Source organism: Protopterus annectens, chromosome 12.part0 (assembly GCF_019279795.1).
Source record: "Protopterus annectens isolate FY-2018-M chromosome 12.part0, PAN1.0, whole genome shotgun sequence".
Classification (NCBI taxonomy): Eukaryota; Metazoa; Chordata; order Ceratodontiformes; family Protopteridae; genus Protopterus; species Protopterus annectens.
The window spans coordinates 402507111-402532749 of record NC_056746.1 but is presented as its reverse complement, the minus strand read 5'-3'; the positions used below and the strand labels follow the sequence as shown (position 1 = coordinate 402532749).

The following is a 25639-nucleotide window of genomic DNA, read 5'->3' as shown; positions in this document are numbered from 1 at the left end:
CAGGCAAGGTTTCTGCCGAGCACAGAACTCCTTAGCAGATGTGTTAAGCAGACAAATCATGGATCCCCACGAGTGGAAACTGGATCTTCATGTATTTCAGAAATTGACAGTGTCATGGGGAACTCCAGACATAGATCTGTTAAGCTTCTCCACTAAACCACCAGCTGCCAAAGTTTTGCACAAAGGGTTTCATCACACAGCTTGGAAAGTGGATGCTCTTTCTTTCAGTTGGAAAAATCTTCATGTGTATGCCTTTCCACCTCTGCCTCTTCTTCCAAAGGTGCTCTTAAAGGTCAGACAAGACAAGCCAAGGATGATTTTAATAGCTCCAGATTGGCCTCGGCAACACTGGTACCCACTACTGAGGAGTCTGGTAAGGAAGCCTCCATGGCCTTTACCTTTGATTCCACATCTGTTATCTCAGAAGGACGGTCATCTGCTCAATGTCAAGCTTCACTCACTTCATCTAACAGCCTGGCATATTCTGTGTTGAAACACAGCAGGTCTCAACTTCCTCAACAAGTTTTAAATGTGATTATGGAAGCTAGAAGACCTAGTACAAGGAAAGTGTACGCAGAAAAATGGAAGAGGTTTTATTTTGGAGTACAGCAAAGAATTTGGAGATTTCTGAGCCTAATTTGAATGTGGCTCTTCAATATCTTACTGAGTTATTGGACAAAGGTTTGTCCTTCTCTTCCATTAAGATTCATGCTGCAGCAATTTCAGCTCACTATGATTGTGACCCACCATTGTTTTCGCATCCTTTGTTCAAGCAGTTTCTTAGAGGGGCAAAGAATATAAGACCCCCGTAGAGCTCCTACTCCTGCTTGGGATCTCAATTTTGTGTTGGAAAAACTTACTCTACAACCTTTTGAGCCTGCGGCTACTGCTGAATTGAAATACTTGTCATGGAAGACTGCTTTTCTGTTGGCTATTACTTCTGCAAGAAGGGTGTCTGAGTTGCAGGCCCTTATGGCAGTAGAGCCCTTTTGATTTTCCATAAGGATAGGGTATCATTACATTACTAATCCTTCCTTTATGCCTAAGGTGGTTTCTAGTGTGGCTTTAAACCAAACTATTCATTTGCCTACTTTTATGCAGACCCCCAAAATAAAGGGAAAAGATTTTGCACACTTTAGATGTACATAGGCAATTCGTTATTATTTAAGCAGGACTAAGGATTTTAGGCAGTCTCAGCAGTTGTTTGTTTCTTTTGCTTTGAGTTAGAGGGCAAGCCTGTGTCAAAACAAACTATTTCTAGGTGGATTGGGTTTTGCATTGCATTTTGTTATTCCCATCATGGCAAGGAGATTCCAGCTGGGATTAGGCCTCATTCCACTAGGGCTACTGCCACTTCAACAGCATTTCTAAGGGGTGGCAACTAAGGACATTTTGGAGGCAGCTACTTGGAGTTCAGTGCATACTTTCTCTAAGCATTATCACCTTCCTCTCTACTCTAAGTCTAGGGCTGGTTTTGCCACAGCTATTTTGCAAGGCATGTTGTCAGCTCCTGCTTCTTTATGATTTGCCAGCCTCCCTTACCTCTGCTTTGGGATTCTACCCAATAGTTAGGACTGCAGCAATGTGGAGCGAAGAACATAGTACAGTTTTGTACCTACCATAAATGTAGATGTTCGAGGGCCACTCATGATTCCTTTCCTCCTTCCCTCAGTGTTTAGGAGGTGGCTCTACTCTGGAGGCAGTCAGGATGTTTATTTTTGTATATATTTGGCAAAATATCACAAAGACAATTGTACATATTTCTGGTGAAGCTATATTGGGCCTTTTCTCATCCTCTCCCACATATCAGAACAATCCCAGATGTTCCACCCAGTCTAGGGGAACAAGCAACTATAGAAATACAAAAGTTGCTAGACAAAAGAGTCATCCAGCAAGTCCCCTCAGACCAAATAGGATTCGAAACTTACTCAAGATTCTTTTTAGTGCCAAAAAGAACAGGGGATTAGAGACCTATATTGGATCTCAGCAAGCTAAACGAATCTGTCAAAAAGTCCAAGTTCTGAATGGTGACACTGCAGTCAATACTTCCCTTTTTAGGGAGAGGCAGTTGGTGTGCTTAATAGACCTCCAAGATGCGTACTACCACATAATAATGGACAAGGCATCAAGGAGCCCCCAGTCATTATCAGTTCTGAGCTCTGCCCTTTTGGTCTCTGCCCTTTGGTCTCACTACAGCCCCCAGAGTGTTCACCAAATGCATGGCAGTAGTAACGTTTCACTTGAGACATCTGGGATTCCAAGTGTTTCCATATCTGGATGACTGGTTCCTAACTGCCACCACCAAGCATCTACTGCAACAAGCCAGGGATGCTACACTGGAAACATGTGCTCAGTTAGGCATAACAGTCAAGTTGCCTTGTCAACATATTACTTTCATAGGCGCTAACCTAGACACCATTTCTATGATGGCACATCTTACGCCCAACAGAATTTCTGCCCTCAGACAGTAATACAACAACTTCTACGCAAGAACAAAGTCAAAGCAAAGGTAGTAGGTAGTTCTAAAACTTCTTGGAACCATGGCTTTAACCATAACTCTACTTCTTCTGGCCAGGATGCATATGAGAATCCTTCAAGCTCTCCTGTTTTCTCAGTGCTCACTACAAGAACTTCCCATGTGCCATCTTATCAGAATAACAGAATCATACAAGAGTGATGTACGGTGGTGGATTCAGTCCAATCACATGACTATCGGAAGACCATTTATACCACAGCTACCTGTTGCTACAGTAACCACAGACGCTTCCCAGATTAAGGGGGGGGGCATTATCTGGGAAGGACAGTCCAAGGCACATGGCAGGAACACTAAGCCCATTTGCATATCAATGTTCTAGAGATGAGATCAGTGTTTCTAGCATTACAGGCACTCCAAGACTCTCTTCCACTAGGGACAATTGCAATCAGTCAGACAATATGTCGGTGGTATGGTACATAAACAAACAATGCTGAACCAGGTCCTATCCACTTTGTCAAGAGGCTCTGAGAGTTTGGCAATGGGCAATCTCTTCCCAATGCTTTCTAGTAGCAACGCACATCCCGGGGAAATCCAACGTGATAGCGGACAAGCTAAGCAGGGCAATATTGATGCCTCACAAGTGGTCTCTAAACCAGAGCATAGCAGAACAGATTTTCCTGAAATGGGGCCAGCCTTGCTGTGACCTCTTTGCCACCCTCATCAATGCCAAATGCAGCAACTGCTTTGCCCTAATTCCCCTCTGGGGGAGACACCAAGAGACGCACTTGATTACGATTGGCCCTCGGGACTTCTTTATGTCTTTCCCCTGTTTTCCCTCATACCCAAAGTCATTCAGAAAGCAAAATAGTTGGGAAGCAGGCCAATTCAAATTGCTCCATATTGGCCTCATTAGATATGGTTCCCCTTCCTCTGGCCTCATCTGCAGGAGAAGCCGTGGGTTCTGGACCCAGTTCCAGATCTTCTGACACATATGTCAGGAACACTTTATCCTTCTCTCCACACTCTCAACTTGACAGCATGGCTGCTCCACTGCCCAACTTGGTCAGGCTTCAAAACTTCACTCCAGCAGTCAAACACATATCCTTTCCTAAAGATTCTACTAGAAAACTATATACTAGCAAATGGAAGAGGTTCTCCCACTGGGCACAAACTAGAAACATTGACCCATTTTCTGCTCCATTTCAATCAATTTTAAAATTTCTTGCAGAACTCTTCCAGCAAGGCTCAGCTGCAATGACTATTAGACTTCAGATGGCTGTAATCTTGAATTTCCACATTGGTGAGCATACTCCTATCCTAATTTCACACAGGTTGTGTAGAGAATTTTTAAAAGGCACTTCCTTACTGAGACCTCCTTTTAAAAAAACACTCTCTCCTTGGGTTTTAAATTTTGTCCTGTCTCAACTAACATTGCCACCGTTCAAGTACTCTTCATCTTGTGACCTCAAATTTCTTTCCTGGAAGACCATCCTTCTAGTAGCTGTAACATCTGCAAGAAGAGTCTCAGAGGTGCAGGCACTGTTATTCAGACCACCGTATCTGATTTTCCTTAAGGATAGGGTACTGCTATGAACTAATCTGTCCTTTATACCTAAGGTTTACTCTCAATCCAATGTAAATCAATCTATTGAGCTTCCAGTGTTTTTCCCAATAATAGCAACAAGGCAGAGTATAAACACCACCAACTGGACATGCATAGACAGCTCAGATTCTGTTTGCATAGAACTAAAGATTTCAGGAAATCCGACCAATTATTCATCTCTTTCTCTGAGGCAGAAAAGGGTATATCACTGTCTAAAGTTACCCTTTCTAATTGGCTTTCAAGTTGTATCACCTTTATATACACCTAATAAACAAATAACACACTGTGAAGAGGATGAACTAAAGCACCGGACAGCCGATAAATCAAACCAGAGTTTATTACACAAAAAATGGAACGTTAAACGTTTGAACAATCACCACGTTTTTCATCATAAAAACAACAGACTTCATCAGACAAATCAATTAATTATTGACCCATATTTATATGCTAGCAAAACATTTAAAACGTCCAATGACAAGTGAGGAAAATGCCTTCTCATGAATATGTATGAATAAAAACCACACTCCTTCCTTTGTAAAACATGAATAATAGAATAGAATTTAATTAAATACAATATAGTATAATATAAAAACAATGTTACTACAACTTCATAAATCTGAAGGTAGTAACATATGACAACATGTAAATTATAAAAAACATATATTCATTTTATAAGCAAATATCTATATATGTATTTGTAGAACCTGAAATGGAACTTGAATCTACAGAACAATGCTTCCATCCAGTGGTCAAAATGCTTAATTACAACAGTGTATTCCTAAAACTTTCTATGGATCCTGTTAAACAAATGTGGCAATATCTAAATCACATGAAGTCAAATGATCGTTGTAAATAATAAATAAGTGAAAAAATGAAGAGATCCATGCGTGCTGACGACATGAATAATATATTAAATATTTTAAATATTTATAAAAATATGAATAGCAATATAAATATAAATATGTGAATATATAAAAAATATAAATAATGTATGTAATAAATGTATATAATAAATATAACATAATAAAATCTTCCGTGAAAATATATATATCTAAAATGACATTGATCAAATTTAATGAATACATTAATTCCATGTTAAATATGTTAATATTATATATTATACATTGTGTATTGTTTATATAAATAATATAAAATATCTACTAAAAAACGGGATAATAACAAACCTGCTTCGAACGTGTGCAAGTTGTAAAGAATCATGTTCATCATAAATGGTGAAAGTAGATGCAGAAATGTTTACAATCTCGCTGCTCTCAATTTTAATACTGGAGCAAGGGAAATATTGTCATTTAAACCTGAGAATTTATTTGCCTCTAAAATAATCTGCCAGTATAATTCCCGGTATTCGATATGTGTTTCCCATAAGCCCCCTCTCTCATCTCTCTTAATTTCTTCGATAATGAAAAATTTGTATTTTGCTAAAGGGCAAATAGCAGTGTGTCTGTATAAAGCATTGCTTTCCTTTTTATTTCTGATATCATTCATGTGCTCATAAACCCTCCTTTTTATTTTTCTCTCCATCTTACCAATATAAAAAGCAGAGCATACCTCACAAGTTGCAATATATATTACTCTGAATGAATCACAGTTACTATATATCTTGCCTGCGATTTCTTTCCCCCTTGCTTCAGTAAAAATACTATGCTTATTAGCCATCCATGAGCATTGTGCACACATCCCGCAGGGATGAGTACCTCCTATTTTAGTAGTTGTCTTATTCCCTTTGTTTTGAACTGTCAACCAGTCTTTAATGTTTCGTCCCCTCCTAAAAATAATATTCAAGGGTTCCTTTTGTTTTTTTAAAACTGAGGTCTGTAATGTTAACAAATTCAACCCATTCACTACTAAACACTTGTTTAATTATCCCCGCATCCCCGTTGAAATCTGTTATAAAGGCTTGACTATATGTTTTTTCTTTTTCTTTTTCATTTCTTATTCCTGTAGAGTCAGCAGTCCTAGATTATTCGTAAATCGAAAATCCTTTATTCAAAATAAGTGCAAATCTGTTTTTTTCTCCCTTTGATAACTTCCTCTTTAATATTATTACAAAATTCAAAGGGGTACCCTCTATCCAGGAACATCTGAATCAAAAATTCACTTTCATCAGCAAAATCTTGTTCGTTTGAAGTCATTCTAGAAATTCTGACTAACTGGCCTTTCACTATACTTTTCTTTCTCCAATAATAGAAATTTACCATTCAGAATTAAAGTTCACTCAACCAGAGCATTAGCAACATCCTCTGCTCTCCAGGCCAGAATGCCTGTGGATGATATTTGTGCTGCCGCTATGTGGGCTAATCCTCACAACGTTTATCACTCATTATAGTTGATTTGGCCTCCAGGGACAGGGCCTCCTTTGGTTCTACTGTGCTCAAAGGTGTACTCCCGTGAGCCACCCGGGAAAAGATGCTAGGGACGCTGTCCCATCCAAGTAAGAATGAAGGCAAGATAGGGCAACATAACATAAAGAAGTTATGTACTCACCATACCGTTCCATTTTCATTGTCCATCTCGCCATTCATTCTTACGACCTTTCCCATCTTCCCCCATCCAAGGACTCCCAAAGGACCTGGTGGAGACTTTTCCTCTTATACATGAGCTCCTTTGTCTCTCTTTGTTTTTTTCCTTGACCTGGTGTCATGTCATTATATTAGTCCTTGTTACTATTAGCAGCAAACAAGATGTGGGGAATTGCACCACTGCATCATGGAATACCTTCCTTGCCCCAAGCCAAGTTTGAGACTTCCAGCTGGTGTATTCAGCTGAGTCATAGCCAAGGATCGGCTCCGAACCCATCCAAGTAAGAATGAATTGTGAGATGGACAATGAACATGGAAAGTTATGGTGAGTACATAACTTCTTTTTATGTGTTTGCAACATGGATGGCGAGATTCAGCTCTTGAGCTTAGCTCTCGAGGTGAATTTATTGGCATCAATGTTGAGAACGCATAATCAGGTTATAATCAGTGACCCACTCATAATTCTCTGTGTTTGTTTTTGCTAAGTCTGAAATTTTTATTTGGCATAACTTATTTTCATTATCCCAACACAAGTGCAACTAAAACTTATAAGACTAAAACTGTGCAACATAATTATAAAGATTTCTAAGTAGCCATTCAACCTCATAACATAATAACATAATAATAAGTAAGTAGAAGACGTGTACATGCAAATGCTTTAAAATATTCATTTCACAGACAAAATGAACTGTAAATGACCTTTATTTAGAAGCCCATTACTCGCAAATGTAGTTATACCACCTGTCTGCTTTATGACATAGAAGGTTTGGCCCTCACTGCACCCAATATGAGTTGATTTGAATATTCCTGGAGGAGCTATATGGTGAGGGATAGGACTGATCAGTTCATCCATCCTGGGGTGAGGATATTGACAAAGTTCTACTGAAAGCGATCCCACCTGGGGGGAGGTCTAGGAATTCAGCAGTTGCAGCTGGGGATTGTAAGGAGTATGATCCCACCAAAGATTGGACTCACACTTTAGCTAGAATCACAAGTGGGTAGAATCACAGCTGGAATCGCAAAACTGTGGACGCATACACTTTCCTATGGTGTAGTACAGCGGACATTGCATTTTCCATCCAGCAGGTGAAGTTATTAGCAGCATAAAAAAATATTCCAAACAAATACTAGTGGATAATGGCTGCTTTCCCTGGATCTTTCTCCCTTCTCTTGGTCTCTTAGGATGTGGATGCTCAGGAGAACTGTATAAGACAATATGTCATGGTGGGGGCAAAACACTGGCAAAGAAATGAAAACAAAAATAAAAATATGTCTAATTAGCAGCTTTTTGATTGCATTCTTAACCTACTACCTTAAAGAGTAAATCATTCAGGAAGGAGTACATGAGGACTGTAATAGACAGTGTACTTCACTCCAGAGAGTAAGCTTTAATCTTGAGACTGTCATGCAGTCTGGCATGTCACTATGTTTTTTCTTTCTTTGTACAATAAGTAAAAAAAATACAAATCTCTGCACTGTAGTGTTGTCCACTTATTTGCTTGTTTGTTTATTTATTTTGTTATATATATTTGTATTTGTTAACCAGAGTAAAACACTGATTATATTAGACCAATTTCAAATTCAGCCTGGATGATTATAAAAAAAACAGAAATTTACAGTTTTGATTATCACAGCAGAACATTTTAGATAATATATATAAAAAAACAAATATCAGACAAAGAAGTGTTACACAATATGTACAAGCTGATGAGTTAGTTAACTAATAATTTCTTGATTCACAGTTTCTTTAACCATGTGTTATCTTACGTATACTCTAAGAAGAAACTAAAAAGGAGAGGTAGTGAGGTTGAAGAATTAGTAATATTGCCTGTGGTGAAGGACTTTCAATTAGCTTGTTTGAAAAGATGTGCTTTCAAGTTAAACTTAAACATCCAACTACTATCTTCTAAGTAAATTCATTGAAGTCGTACAGGAGCAAAAAATAAATAAATACAAATCAGTGGAATGTCTTCTGTTAACTTGGCAGTAATGTCAGCATTGCTATTATCTACTAGAAATAATTAGTAGAGGGTATTGTGGGGGCTTTTCCTACCACAGCTACCTGAATTAATGATTATTAATATGTCCAGGAATAGAAATCTTGAAGTAAGTAGAAGATGGTAAAACATAATTTATTACCTTACAGTTTTAATGTATGCAGTTTTGCTTGTTAGAATTTAGAGGAATTTTTCAGAATATGGTTTTCATCCAATATAGCCATACATCTCAATCTCTTAATGCAAGAAATCTGAACAAAGGCTAAAATAATGGGGGGAACAAAGGTCCAAAAATAGGAACAGATTTTTTTTTTAAATCTTGCTCTGATAAACTTAGAAAGTTGCTAAAATAACAGGAGTTGTGTTACCATTCATTTCCTGAAGGATATAAAGCCTTAAATTGAAATGTATGTTCTTATTTAGTGACTTCAATCCTCTTTGATTCACAGAAAACCAAAAATCTTATGAGGAACAGACCAAAAATTATGAGGCAAAAATCTGGACATTCTGTGAAAATCTGGACAGTTAAGAGGTATGGAGACAGTATATAGTGAAACTTATTTCAGGAAATACTTCCGTATTTCCCAATTAATTATTAAGGGAATATCTTCAGAAACCGAAGTAGTCATTCTACCCATGTATTCTTCCATTATCAGATCCATAATCAAATACAATACATCCTTTGGTATGTTTAAATCCTAGCATATTGCTCAACTGGAAATGCTTCAAAGATTTCTAAGCCCTCCCAAAACAAGAAAGGTATTGAATCCTTTGAACATTCCAAAAGATTAACACAACTTTCCTTATATTCAGTAGCCTACTGGCATATGTGCAGGTGGACGCGTAGCTAGCTTGTGGTGAAGGGGGCAACCTAGTGCAATGCAGACATTCAGAAATGAATGCTGGTATTGTATTTGCTCTCATAACTGTAGCATCTGCTTGTTACAAATGTAGCAAGCAAGTTGTTACAATTTAAAAATGTAGAAGCTTTTCTGTCTGTGTTTTTGAGTCTGATATGAGGATTGAAGTGAAGAGAATGAAAGTAGATATGCCTCAACTAGTGCAATTGGGAACAAATCTTTTTCTTTTTTTTTTCTCCTGAACAAAAAGTTGAGGGGGACACCAGATTAGGGTATGGCACTGTGTGCCAAAATTGCTAGCTACACATCTGTACGTAGGTTTATAAATGTCTACATTCTGAACATGGTATATGTTACATTTATTATATTTTGTTTTAACCATTTTTCATTGCTGGCCCCAACTTGGCTTCTAATGGGCTGTGAGGAATAAGGCAGAGCTTTGGCTTAGCCCTGGCTTGGCTCTTCTTCAGAAATCCCGGCTTGACCACCTCTAGCATATATTACCATTTACATCTGTGTAAAAAAGATTTTGCATAGAATTTGCTTATTCCAATTCTCCAGTACGATGGTGTTAGATTACTTAAAATAATTTCGGCCATGTTGCATAAATTTTGCTTATTAAAAGGCAGTTATAGCTTTGTCTTATGTGGTTTAAGAAATGCTTGCTAAAGTTGAAGGAGAGCAGTGTTCTTAAAGTCTCAACAGTTACACGGTATGATCAAATGGTGATCCATTCCAGTAAATTAATGCATTCAGGAATGCATTAATTTTGTGGTGCACCTCCCCTACAGATGAGAAGGGAAAATAAGGCTATGGCTCTAAAACCTGCCTCGCTGTTTTTAAGGATGGCTAATCTTTATAGAGAGGGAGCTATTTCTGCCATTTTAGAATTTGATCTGAAGGCCAGAATGGCCTAGAAGATTTTCCTTTGTGGTAGTTCAGTTTTATACTTGTTGCTATTGTCTGCAGTGTGTTACAAAGCTCACATCTATAACTCAGCTATAAGTGCATAAATGGAAAAAAATATGGATTATGAGACTACTGTTTGATATGGCACCTATAACATTTGCCATAAAATTCTTTGCTTAACAGAGATTGGCAGGATACAGGATCAGACAGGAGTCATGTGCTAGTGAGAAGATGACTCCATTGAAGAAAACAACGACTCAATTTCAATGGTAGGATTACCTTTTGCTGGTGGTACTGCAACCTGGAGTTAGAATTAATTGATAATAAAGGTATGGAAATTAGCTCCTTGCAGAGTAGTGCAGGAGGATTTGTACTTACAGAAAATACAGTTTAATGTTGGTTTTGAGTACTAATGGAACAGCCAGTAACACAACGTTCTGTTTGCTGGAGTCATCTTTGTATTAATGACATATATCCATTTAGGTTTTATTCCTTGCAGTGAGATGGTTCCCAGGTTCATAGATGTTTACTAGGCTAATGATCACAAGGGCCTTGTTAAGCCTAGCCATGGATCCCAAATCTCTGACAAGTTCTGATACCCTTGATAAGTGTAACAGGGGCCTGGGAGATGAACCATTTACTGGTTGCCTGTGTTCATTAGAGACACAGGTACCAAACCAGGGCTGAATTTCGGGTTCCCCATCCAATTGTCCATCTTTAGAGGGGGTATTTCTAAATGTTATAAAGTGTAGATGGTCCTTGGGGGAGACATCAATTGCTTATTTAATGGTACTTCTGCCCCACAGAAGGTAATGTAGCAGTTTCACTCATTCATTCAATTACTGAGGTCCATGCTAATATTGCCTGTAAAATTTGCTACTTCTAGGATAATGAAACAGATGATTCTTAATTATTTAAATTTTATAAATACATATTTAAAACTTCTAACACTACTAAACTGATTTATAGGTTTATACTTAATAACTAAGAATATTGTCTTTTCTTCACTAAGATTGTATCCAAAAAGCCTTGCAAAGCTGTTTAGGATAGGCCACGCTTCCTCTAGTGATTGTATTCAGAGGAATGCTATTAAGAATATGCAAAATTACAAAATTTTGGTTTCTATATTGACAGCCCACAGTGACTCTGTTGACTTCAAGTTTAACAGGGTGCTGCGGGGCGAATAATTAATTAAAATTAATTAAACCTTGTAAAGCACTTAGGCTGTGGAAACAGTGTGTGTGTGTGTGTGTGTGTGTGTGTGTGTGTGTGTGTGTGTGTGTGTGTGTATGTGTATCTTTATGTCTGTGGAGTAGTTATCCAGACTTGTTGTGGCCAGTGCACAACTGTGCTCAGTGTCAGAGCTGCTACTGCTCACCATACAGTGCCCACATTTAAGGAATGAGAATTATGTATTTATTTATTGCTTGTTTCCTAACTAGGTGAGTGGGCTAGAGCAAGACCTTTTTCATCCACAACCCATATGTAAAGACAGACAACAATAACAGAGACATATAATGACCATTTGAACAAAACAGTGAATAATTTTCACATGCAAAGTAGAATGAACCACTGTTGTTAGCAATAGAAAAGGAAATATAATTTAAAAAAATAGGCAAATTTAGTACTTTTTACATAAGACTTGAGGTATTGGTTACAACTATATAATCTGTTATTCAGTCTTTCCAGTGCATGTACATGTATATTCCAGTGTTAAGTGAGTTTATGATCATCTATAGCTGTAATGTCATTAGGTAGTAAGTTCCATATGGCTGTGGCAAATTTATGGAAGGATTGCTCACAGATACCTAGGAAAAATTGAGATCTATTTAATTTAAATGAAATGTAACTTCTAAGGCATTAAGTTAAATATTAATACAAAAAACCAGGAGTACAAGGCGACAGAACAGTATCATCATAGACTGATCTCCATACTGAACCAAAACGCACAGCAAGCAGTATACACTTCACCAGGCTGAGCCAAAGCACAGAATAGGCGGTTTTCACTTCACCGATTAACAAATACAGTCTCATATAAGTAGGCTCAAAGCAATCCTCATACGATGCAAAAAATGTAGATTTATTTGACAAATGAATAAAATGGCAAGCGCTTTCACCCGACTGGGCTTCTTCAAGCCAATATAAAACAACACTTTTGAAACAAACTATTTATGCTGTGAAAAGTTGACATCATTTCCTATTCCCAATCAGTCAACAGTTAAAAATTAAAGAGCAAGTAGTTCTTGTTCATTGCATAATCATTGTTAAACATCATGAACTTTATAAAACTAATCCAATGTCTCTAAAAATGTATTTAAAAACATAACTAAACTAAAAATACATATCAATATTATTAAAATACATAGATAATGCAAACCTGCCATAAACAAAATGACATATTATATATTAAAACTAAATCCTAATTCGCCTGCCTTTTAGCATAGGTCTAACAGGTACTCTTATCGGGTGATGTGATCAATTTTACTGTACAGTGTGAGGCTAAATGGATTGTTAGGTAAAGGGCAGATAAGGAGCCAGGCTTGAACGATAGAGTACCTGTTAGACCTATGCTAAAAGGCAGACAAATTAGGATTTAGTTTTAATATATAATATGTAATTTTGTTTATGGCAGGTTTGCATTATCTATGTATTTTAATAATATTGATATGTATTTTTAGTTTAGTTATGTTTTTAAATACATTTTTAGAGACATTGGATTAGTTTTATAAAGTTCATGATGTTTAACAATGAATGTGAGAGTGTTCAATCTCGCCTTTGTTCTTACACATGGGTTCGGAGCCGATCCTCGGCTCCGTGCCGGCCGACTGCAAGCTCTGCATCGAGAAGAAGCTCGAGGACATCTAATACCCACAATCCCCCTCTGCCTTTACCTCAGATCTAGTTTGCCGCTGCTGCAGTACGCATCGCTGGAGACTAGCTCGGGGCTGTTCAGATAAGATATTTTATCTATTCTGTACTGTTTTCAGAAAAGTTCTTTAAAATTAGTTACTTAGTTAGAGAGTAGGTGTGTGAGTGCAGGAATTCTCTATACTTTGAACAAGTTAACTTGTTAACTTCGAGTAGAGTTTTTCGGGCCTACCCTTCTTGACTTGTGACTAAATTTTGTTTGTAATCTTGCCTTTTGGCACTTTATTACTGGATTAGACTTCGGATTCGACTTAGTTGACTAAAAACTTGTTAGTCTTGTTTTAGCTTTATCTAACAGACTTTTACCCGGATTTGACTTTTTTACTGGATTGGACTTTTTTACTGGACTTGACTGTGTTCATTGTTAATATGTCTGAAAAGATGAAATCTGGTTTTAAACGTTGTCAGTGTGGCCAAAAAATGTCGGTCACAGACAACCACAGTTCCTGTGTCTACTGTCTTGGCCCACTCCACTTACAAGAGGATTGCTCTATTTGTCACTCTTTTAGTGGGAGGGTCATGACAGATAGGCGCAGGAAACTGATGGATAGAGGATTGCTGAAACCCTTTCCAGGAGGCTTTGGATGCTTCAGACCAGGCATCCAAGTCTTCGGAAGGTCGAAGACGCCGGAGCCAAAGTCATCGGCTCCGAGCTCTTCGAGTGTAGTTAGATCACCGGTTCCACAGACTTCGGGCCGAGTGTTCAACTGTTGGCAGTTTCGAGCCTCGAGTCTTGGAACCGTGACGGAGCTCCCCACCGACTCTGTTGAGGTCGGCCCGCCTTCGATCCCTTCGACTGCTCTTCTAGAGCCCTTCCGACACCGACGTGGACCGTGTGGTGCAGAAGCTTATGGAGCATACGGCCCTGTCCAAGCTTATTTCGTCTCCTCTCAGTTGATGTCGAGACTTGAAGGCCTGCCACTATCTCCATCTGTTCCTCCTCCGAGACCTGTTCTGTCTTCGGAGCCGGAAGAAGCTGACCTGATGATTGTGGAGCCCTCCGTGCCTGAACCGCTTTTCTCGGTCGGTACCTCGACTCCATCCGATCCGCACCGGAGTCTCGCCCGGCGGTCTGTCCTTGGTTCGGGACCGAGTCGGACCGATGTTTCGTTCCGACTCTCCTCTCGGAGCCTCGCACGGATCGATTCGGTTCCCTCGGGTCGGTGCCTTCGGTTCCTGTTTCGGGTATTCTGCCCATTTCTTCGAACCGGAGATACCTCGACTCGGGACCCGGGGCCTTCGACCATGAGGAAGGTGTTGTCTACCCAGACAACCACATCAGCAGGTACAGCTTCTCCTCCCCAAAGGACCGTTATCCTCCTCTGCACCCACGGCCACGCCCAAGCGCCGGGCACCAGTGTCTCAGCCACCCCTGGAGGGTGCCCCTCTTCCTCGGAGGCTTCTTCGGATGCTCCCCACGAAGAAGTTCCTAGGAAAAGACTGTGTAAGAGGAGACACTTGGATTCTCCACAAGAATCCTTAACATCTGATACTGACTTAGATGAGTCAGAAGGGTCCCCTAAGTCACCTTCAGAGGATGTCTCTTTGCTGACATCTTGAGATCCTTAAACAGAGAGGTGACTGGCAAGCCCTCCCCTTCTGAGGATGAGTCAGTTTTGCTGAAGGCATTTGGTGCCCGCCCTTCCTCCTGGGTCACTCCGCCTTTGATGAGTTAATGGAATTAATTGCTCAAGGGCGGGGAGACCCTGACACAGTGGAACCTGTCCCTAGGAAGCCAAATAAGTACATCACGGCACCACAGGACAAAGCTTACCTTACCAAAGGAGTTCCAGTAGACGCCATGGTGGTGGCAGCGCCACGAAAAAGGAGATGTCGGAGTCTTCCTCATCTGTCCATCCGCCTAACAAAGATTCTAGGACCATGGACAGATATGGGAAGCGATTTTCAGTTCAGCTGCTTTCTATGCGTTCCTGAACTATTTGACCCATTTTACTCATTTACAGAGGGATCTAGTCAAAGAGTTGGGAGATACCTCCAGGGTGCAACAGATGCTGCTGTCTCGAAAAGTTACAGCGCAGCTCAACACCCTTACGCCTATTGTGAACTCGCCCATGAGGCTGATATCCTATGCAGCCGAAGGATCGAGTAGGGCAGCGGCTTCAGCGATTGCTCTTCGTGAGGCAATCCTGGATGCGCTTATGTTCGCTTATGGAAGCCTTCAAGTCTTCCTTTACTAACGCCCCATTTGATGGAGCCACACTTTTGGCCCTAAAGTAAAGGAGACCCTTACCCGGTGTGAACAGGAGGGAAAGACTCTGTCTGCTGTCGGAGTCCGTTTTCCACCCTTCCAGACCGTACCCAAAGGGCAACGTGGTGGGAAAATGTGGTTTCCAAACCCCAAAGATCTTTTCCAGACACACAGGGTGATGCCCCTCTAGAGGCAGAGGGGGCAGAGGTGGAAGACGCCGCCTGGCGGCAGAGGGGTCCGCAAAACCAAGGTGACAGGGATAACCTCCTGGCAAACCTTTTCAGCACTCCTGAGAGGAGGCCCGACTGTCCTGCTCTGGAGGCAGTCGGGGTCGCTTAGCTTTATACCCTCAGGCCTGGCAAAACCTTTCTTCAGACAATTGGGTAAAAAGCGTTGTTACCAGAGGTTACAAAATCCCATTTCTATCCACCCCATTCCAAAGAAAAACTCCCAGATGTACCACCCCATCTGAGAACCAGCAGCTACAGAAATTTCAAAGCTGCTAAGAAAAAAGTCATCCAACCAGTCCCAGCGGACCAAATAGGATTCGAACTTACTCAAGGTTCTTTTAGTTCCAAAGAAAACAGGGGACTGGAGGCCAATTCTGGACCTAAGTCATCTCAACACCTTTGTCAAGAAGGAAAAGTTCGAATGGTCACGCTTCAATCGATCCTTCCATTCTTACGGAAGGACGACTGGATGTGCTCAATAGATCTGAAGGACGATACTACCACATCAAGATGGCCAGGGCGCCCAGAGATCATTTGGCGCCCCCGCTGGGAGCCAGTCACTATCAGTTTCGAGCCCTGCCCTTTGGCCTGACCACAGCCCCAGGGTCTTCACCAAATGCATGGCAGTGGTAGCGTCTCATCTGAGGCGCCTAGGATTCCAGGTGTTTCCGTATCTGGACGACTGGCTCCTGTCTGCCACCACCAGGCGTCAACTGATTCAAGCCAGGGATTACTCCCTACAACTTTGTACACACCTTGGCATTTCAGTAAATTTCGAAAAATCTTTGCTACAGCCATCACAGCATATCTTATTTATAGGAGCGGAATTGGATACGTCAGTTAATTCTAAAACTTCCGACAGAAAGAATATTAGCACTTCAGTTCAACATTTCCTTCTGCTGTCGCCCAGAAAATCCCCAGCAAAATTGTTCTGAAAGTTTTGGGTCTCATGGCAGCTTCTCTCATAGCAATACCACTGGGAAGACTGCACATGAGAGTGCTACAATGGCTTCTATTTGCACAATGGTCATTCCAACATCTTCCACTGACTCACGAAATTCTGATAACGAAAACATGCAAATCACACCTAATGTGGTGGTTACAGACTTGCAACCTATCCGCGAAGACCATTTGTGCTACCCACACCGTCAGCGACGATAACCACGGACGCTTCCCTGATAGGGTGGGGGGGCATCTTTCAGGGACAGACAGTCCAAGGCGAATGGACCAATCTAGAGTACAATCTGCACATCAATGTTCTGGAGTTGAGGGCAGTGTTTTTGGCGTTGCAACACTTTGCTCCCCTTCTTCCTCCAGGGACCATTGCAGTTCAGACAGACAACATGTCCGTAGTCTGGTACATAAACAAGCAAGGGGAACCAGGTCCTACCAACTATGCAGAGAGGCCATGAGAATTTGGCAATGGGTAGAGTCCACCGTCGCTTTCTGATCGCAACGCACATCCCGGGTCATCCAACGCTATAGCCGACAGGCTGAGCAGGGCAATATTATTGCCTCACGAGTGGTCCCTCAAACAGTCAGTTGCGAACAGATTTTTCGCAAATGGGGCCAGCCTACCTGCGATCTGTTTGCGTCTCCAATGAACGCCAAATGCAGGAGCTACTTTGCCCTATTACCCCTCCAGGGAAGTCCCAAGGGACGCTGGTGCACGATTGGCCCCCGGTCTCCTATATGCCTTTCCTCCATTTCCCTGATTGCAAAGTTTCTGCAGAAAGCAAACAACCTTCAGAGGACTATAATTCTCATTGCTCTCTGGCCTCATCAAATTTGGTTCCCTTTCTCTTGCAGCACCGCATTCGGGACCTTGGATGCTGGACCCAGAGCCAGATCTACTGACTCACTCGTCAGGAGTTCCTCACCCATCCCTGGAATCTCTCCATCTGGCAGCTTGGCTGCTCCGCTTTTTTAGCCAGGTCAATTCCCTTACTTGGTTCAGGATATTTTGGTAGCTTCTCATAAAGTTTCTACCATAAAGACTTATACTAGTAAATGGAAACGCTTTGTCTTTGGGCGAGTCACATCAGTTGGACCCTGTTACAGCTCCGCTGAATAAGGTCTTAGAATTTCTAACCGAATTATTTCAGGAAGGAGCTTCTCCGGCTACCTTGAGAGTACAGTTAGCTGCCATTTCTAGCTATCATATAGAAGAATGTGGTGCGCCTATTATGGCTCACAGACTCTGTAAAGCCTTTTTAAAAGGTTCTTTTCATATCAGACCACCAGTCAGAAGCCCGACATCACCGTGGAATTTAAATTTACTGCTCTCTAAATTGATGATACCACCCTTTGAACCAGCTTCAAGTTGCACTTTGAAATTTTTGTCATGGAAAACATTATTCCTAGTGGCTATTACATCGGCTAGATGGGTGTCTGAGCTGCAGGCTCTTTCGGTCAAACATCTCTATTTAATTTTTCATTCGGACAGAGTATCCGCACTAATCCATCCTTTCTTCCCAAAGTTTGTTCTACTAGTAATATTAACCAGTCCATTGAATTACCCACCTTCTTTAAAGACCACTCTAATAAATTAGAGTATATGTTGCACAAACTGGACGTCCATAGACAACTCAGATTTTATTTGGATAGAACAAAAGATCACAGGAAATCTGATCAGCTATTTATAGCTTTTGCTGACAGCAGAAAGGGTCTTGCAGTTACAAACGAACACTTTCTAAGTGGCTAACTGATTGTATCATTTATGTTTATGAAAATTCTGATCAAACATTATCAGCAAAACCCAGAGGACATTCTACCAGATCAATTTCTACATCTTTGGCTCATGCAGCTCGCCTACCTTAGACATCATTTCAGCGGCTGCTACTTGGGCTAAACCACATACATTTATTTCTCATTACAAAGTGGACAGGGTTTCTAGGATAGGGCAACCTTTGGTTCCACTGTGCTCAAGAACGTTCTCCTTGAGTTCCTCAGGATCATGGAGCTAGGGCGCTACCCATGTGTAAGAACAAAGGCAGATTGAACACTCTCACATAAAGAAGTTATGTCCTTACCATAACGCTCCATGTGGAGTGTTCATCTCGCCTTGGTTATTACACTCCCACCCTTCCCACCCTTAGGAAGAACGCTCGATTTGGTGCCTGGTCTGAATATTCTCCTTCTGCTGTTGCAGTGTTGGTATTACTATCATACCTTTGGTATGTTGTATATAGGTAATTATGTATATAGTTTGGCATGTATGCGTGATTGTTGCCTGGTTTGCTTGCAAACTAGATCTGAGGTAAAGGCAGAGGGGGATTGTGGGTATTAGATGTCCTCGAGCTTCTTCTCGATGCAGAGCTTGCAGTCGGCCGGCACGGAGCCGAGGATCGGCTCCGAACCCATGTGTAATAACCAAGGCGAGATGAACACTCCACATGGAACGTTATGGTAAGGACATAACTTCTTTTTATGCAATGAACAAGAACTACTTGCACTTTATTTTTTAATTCTTGACTAATTGATTGGGAATAGGAAATTATGTCAACTTTTCACAGCATAAATAGTTTGTTTCAAAAGTGTTGTTTTATATTGGCTTGAAGAAGCCCAGTCGGGTGAAAGCGCTTGCCATTTTATTCATTTGTTGAATAAATCTACATTTTTTGCATCGTATGAGGATTGCCTTGTGCCTACTTATATGAGACTGTATTTGTTAATCAGTGAAGTGAAAACTGCCTATTCTGTGCTTTGGTCAGCCTGGTGAAGTGTATACGGCTTGCTGTGCGTTCAGTACGGAGATCAGTCTGTGAGGATATTGTTCTGTCGCCTTTTACTCCTCGTTTTTTGTATTATTGTTTTTGTATTTTTATACAGGAGGTTTCACATTTGGGTAGCAGTTTTTGACTTACTGATTAAGTTAAATATGTTTAGGTTGGGTGTAGGATTCCATTAATGATGTTTGTTGTCACTGCTTCCTCTCTTTTTGACTTCTTCATGAACACCATACCAAGGCACAGCAAAGATCTGGAGAATATCCAGTCTGGGAATATGAGTGTAGCTTCTTTGCTGTTAGCAGGTGATGTTGTCCTGTTACCCAGGACTGACTGTGATTTCCATTGAACGCTATGGATTCTCTCTGAATATGAAGCAGCTGGGATGAAATAACATCTACAAATCAAAGGTCATGGTTCTGTTCAGGAAAGGAGGGAATTACTTTGTGCAGCTGAATTGAGAGTGGCTGCCTCGGGTGGTAGAGCTTTGGTTGAGAGGAAAGATAGAGATAATGGATGATTGACCAGCAGATGGGTGCAGTGACAGACGTATTGCAGATGCTGTACCAGACTAAAGTGGTGAAACAAAGAGTGATTTATAGGACAAATAAAAAATGTCAAAACTATTATTAGAAGGCAGCGGTTAAGTTTGCAAATGTGATATTATAACTGGTAAAGGAACATACAAATGTATAACTGTGCAACATATAGCTACATTAAGATAGCTCAATAGTTTGCATATTCAGTTTCCTGCAGAAAATATATCTCTGGGGGTACACTTTGAAAGTCTGAGAACATCAGCCTTTAAACGAGTAAAGAGAAAATGTATACTATTTACAAGATTATGATATCTTAAAGTATCTACTCTGTGGACAGAGATCTTGCAGTAAGTATATGTAAGTACCCATCAGAGTACGCAGGGCAGTGAAGTCTCCCAGCAAAAACTCCTTCAAGTTTACCAGTGAGCTTTGGAATTCAATGATTTTGTTAGGATAACAATTTTATTTTTGAAGTTATTTGGCCATGATTCATTTTATGCATGTAAAATCTATGATTGTTTAAAACCAGGACCCTTGAATATATAGGAGATAACTAGTCCAACACATTGCTTTGGCATTATAAATTGATGGGTAATTGCCAGGGATTCCACTTTCAGGTACTGGAGCATGTTTACAATACACAAAAGGGAGGTGACTTTTAGAATATAAAAATATTTGTTGGTAAATTTTGTTGCATTCTAATAAAGCACCAATAAATTGTGTAGTCACAGATTTTGTTAAAATTGTATATGCTGAAATATTGTTCATTTAATTAATAAATTAGTTTAGTGTTGAATAGCTGAATTAACAAGTGTGCTTATGTGATAAATAATCTAGTGTTATATCACATGTGATTGAAACCAAAGATGTGTTTGGTCACAAAATCATGCTCTTTATTTTTTTTTTGTTTTGTTTTTTTTATTTCTGCTAATAAGATTTTGTTGAGTTTAATTGCCAGATTTTATTTTATGAGATGAGAATGCCATTTCACATGTTTTATTTTGATATTCATAGGTGTGGAATGATCTACATGGAGCCTCACCAGCTAGGTTGGAAACCACTACAGGAATCCTATATGAACACATTACCAGCCAGCCTGAAGGATGAACACAGGGAACTGGTACAGTGATAGACTTTTGCCTTGTTGTATACTGCATTTAATTTTACAGGACTACTTTTAATGCTAAAACCTTTAATTTAGTTAAATGTGTGATGATAGGAAGTACTATTAGCCATGCCAGGAGAAGAAGGGCAGTGGATGTATAACTTATGCCAGCACAGCTAGCTGAAATTTTGTAAAGAATTATATGTCATTTGTGTATCAAAATGATTTTTACAGAAACTTGTATTTAAAATGTTTTTGTAAAGTTGCTTATGTTAAAATGTGTCAGCAGTGTTTCCTGCTGGACAGAAAATAAATATACCTGAATTATTGTAACTGCTTAAATGTATACGTTGTAACAGCATCTTTTGGAAGAGAAGAGGTTAATCCACCTGACTTTGAAAAAAATATTCTTAAAATTAAATTAATTTATGGGTTAAGACATAAATTATGTTATCCCACAGTTTTGAAGGGGGCCAGAGATTCAATGTACTAGAGAATAGCTTGTAGCTCCTGTTGGAAGAGTTTAATGGTTTTATTGTTTTATGCCTTCCAGATACTGCAACAGATCATAAAAAAGCTCCAGATATGTATGGTAGCACATAGGTGCTAAACCCTAGCAGCTTCTAGTGTTGGTAATTGTGTGGGAACCAGAAGTCAGATCACCAGATGTATGTGATGTCATTTTGTACAGAAATAATGTTTTAATATTAGAGGAGACTGAAGTCTCGAGGGCAGTCTGTTCTTGGAAACCTAACTAAAAAGACCCTCACCCAGAGCATCTTGGCTTGCGGCAATAAGTAACTTAACTAGGGAACAGTGATCCTTTTAGTCAGTCAGGAATAGATAGTGAGATTAGCTAAATACTGTTTTCTATATGTGTGTGAAAATTTTCATTGGTGTTATTTTTAATATTTTCTGGTGATTGAAACTCTGGTGTTTACCATAAATAGATATTTCATATTTTCATGTTATTTTATTATTCATTAATAACTATATTTAAACTTCTCATTGTGGCTGTTCCTTTTTAGAAAATATTTAAGCTTTGAGAGTATTTGCATATATTTATTTGCTGATAACCATGACCACTCCTGAAAGCCTGACTGTTTGGTCAAAATTACCATTTGTATTAATATTGATTTCACTCAGTATAATTGAGTGTCCTTGCAAGAGCCTTAGGTAGCTGGCTTTGTAGTACTGGGTGGCAGTGATAACTACCTTATAGTCTGGGCAGAAGTGGACATAGCTAGTAAACATGTGCCAGCCTTTCCCTGGTGTGTGTGTGTGTGTGTGTGTGTGTGTGTGTGTGTGTGTGTGTGTGTGTGTGTGTGTGTGTGTGTGTAACTCAAATCTCAAAGAGTGTGTGCGTCAGTTACTTGGAGTAGGCACATGAAGCACTGGTTTCACAGAGAGAGTGGTGAAGGACTTGGCCTGGGAATGTGGCTGAGGACTTAACTCTGAAGCTGTGCCAGTGGGGAGTCTTACTAGGGGCCTGGAAGGAGATAGATAGAGAAAACCAGACCCCAGGCTGACTGCCTTCCCTGTGTGCTCTTAAGGGCAATTGTGCTTGATGCAGAGCGCATAGGTTCATAGGTTGGTACTAGGCTATCGGCCCTAGGGCCTATACAAGCCTACCTAACCATAACAATTCCCTGGCTATTTCTTCCCATACTATTTACTTCCCTGGACCCCTGTCTAGCAGGGCAACTGACATGCTCCCCGGGGTGAATTTCCTTTCTCTTATCCAATCATCAAGGTTCCTTTTGAAGAGAGCCAAAGAGGTGCTCTGCTTGACATGTATGGGCAGAGTGGTCTGCATCTGGAAACACTGAGTGTATCCATTTTTGTATTCTAAGTGAATGTCCCTCTCCAGTGTCAGTGTTGAGTATTCAGGCTCCTTGATTAGTGGTCCAGTGTGAGGACATCACAGCATGGCTGTATGTAGAGTTTCTATACGTGTGTGTGTGTGTGTGTGTGTGTGTGTGTGTGTGTGTGTGTGTGTGTGTGTGTGTGTCTGTGTGTGTGTGTGCATGCGTGCACGTCTATATGTGAGTATCTAGCTCTGAGTTAATATAACAGTTTTGAGATCCGTTGTAAAAATAAACTGCCAAGTAAAGCTGATCAAGTCTTGTACACTGGAAGCTTCCAACAAAACTTTATCCCCTTGCAAAAAAAAATGTAATTGCAGAAGCTTCTGCAAGCATAATACTAATCATATCATTGGTTAAAAAATAATGTCCACTTCAGAAAATTAACACATTTCAGACCAATGTTTTGCTTTTTAGGGCACACGTGAAACACCTGCAAAAGTAATAAACTCAGCTCATCTAAGTGACAAAGAACTTCATAGTTTAATTTATTAGGTGCCCTGTGATATTAATCTGCGAGTGGAATTGTTTTAGAAACAAACAGTAATGGGTACATTAGAGTAATGAGAGGATGCCGTATAGTCAACCATATATAAATTTGTTCTTTTTTTTCTGAGAATTAACAGGCAGAAGAAGAAAAGCATTTTATTTTCATTTTTTAAACATGTATGGCCTACTTAAGCTTGAGTAAGTCTACGGCCCCATTTGGTCTACATTAACCAGGCATCTGATATAGAACAAACCACACTGGGTGTAATTGCCACGTGAATATCAGTAGTTTAAAGAGATTTGATTTGTGTATTTATCATAAGCTGTGCTTTGATTGCTAACAGTATATGTAATTAATTTGTAAATTTAAGTTCATTTAATTTGTATTTCATTGTATTATTCTACTTTTATATATATTGTCCTCCAATAACAAGGTCATAACTGAAAATGGTCAGTAGACTAATTAACTTACCCAGACAACAAATTGCAAATACGAAAATAAACTGTCAGGGGATTTAACATCTAGTATATAGATGTACATAACTAGGCTGACTGCAGCATTTAAATAATTAATACACAAATGAAAGTCAAATCTAGCTGCAGCGAGACCACATGAAAAGAAAAAAACTTAGCTGAACAACCACAAGATTAGGAAAAATCTACATCATTCATCGGCAAAAGTATTAATACACAATGTATGAAGAAACAGTTAAAATGGCATGACTTGTAAAGATTAGTATATGTGCTAACCCTAACCCTACCCCTGCCCCTAATCCCAACAGGAGCATCACTTTACTAAACAGCCTTTCCCTAATAGTACCACTAAACAAGGCACGCACGCACGCACACATACACACACACACACACACACACACACACACACACACACACATACACACACACACACAAACACACACCTCCCCCAGTACCTAAGCTTAACATATCTATCATTTTCCCTAAACATTACGTTAAGCCTGACCTGCAAACATACATGCTTGACTCAAATGCAGAAACTTTTGGTATATCTGGAGGTTTTGGCATTCTATCTATTGATATTTATTACACTTATCACATGCAGTGTTGCTCACTTGTTATTCTTCTCAGTAGATCATGAGTGATCTACTGTCAGGCATCCTCTATAGAATGCCTCGCAGTAGGCTAACAACTTTTCCCATAAAAGCAAACACCAATCACTAGGAAACCCTGAAGTGACTAAGCCTGTCCACTGAATGGGGAAAAGACAGTGTTTGCATAATGGTACTGTTAGGTAAAGGGTGCTTAGTAATGTGATGTGTAGGGTAGGGCGAGAGAAAGGGGTATGGGTAGGAAAGGATTAGCATGCAAGTAAGGGTAAGTAGGGTTGTCACCCTCCTGCCAAATCTTTACTTATTTATTTATTTATTGGTTTGTTTACCAGGGAAGTCTGGACAGTTGTGTCTGCTTTCACCGGAGGTCTGGGTAGATTAGCTCCACAAATATAAGAACAGAAGATACATATACGTAAGTGGAAACTGAGATCATATTACAATATAATGTAAATACATAGATTAATAAAGATATTAATACACATGTACCATCAGTAAAACAAGATAAATATAATATAGGTAGCACACTGAAACATGGTGACATGTTATAAGTGTGAGAGTTTATTACTCATAAAGCAAATGACAGCGTGGAACATAGTGGATAAGGAGGAGGAGAGAAAGGGAGGGTATAGTGAGAAATAAGTATTTGTTAGCGGTATTAAGTGGAGTAGATATGGCAGGCAGTTGAAATAAAGAGAGAAAGCAATACTGAAAGTAAGGGGAAATAAGAGTAAGGTAAAGAGAAGTAAAACAAGCAAAGGGAGAGGTAGTCGTCTAACAAATGAGATGAAATTGTTAATCAGGAGAGCAGCATGTGCAAAGTCATAAATCTTCTTTTAGCTGTATCGTAAATAGATGAATGTTAGTATTGCTCTGTCTGGTGCAGGGAATCTTATTCCAGACTTTTGCTACACAATGTGAATCCAGACTTTGACCATAGTTTTTATAAGGCTTATAGATGTCAAGCAGATTTTTGTTGGAAGATGAAAGTTGCCATTTTGGGAGGTTAGTGGTGATGAATTGTACTAATAGCTGGACAGGAAGTGGGATAATATATAATTCTGTGTATTAAGAGAAGT

At 39.8% G+C, this 25639-nt stretch overlaps 1 protein-coding gene across 1 annotated transcript in view; it reads left to right on the top strand.

Moving 5' to 3' along the window:
• Window positions 1–25639, top strand: part of DNAH3 (dynein axonemal heavy chain 3) — a 2217123-nt gene that overhangs the window by 1566557 nt on the left and 624927 nt on the right. The window contains exon 38 of the mRNA XM_044089509.1: window positions 21031–21136. Within this exon, the coding sequence (XP_043945444.1) occupies window positions 21031–21136 (106 nt within the window). The remainder of the gene's footprint in view (window positions 1–21030; window positions 21137–25639) is intronic.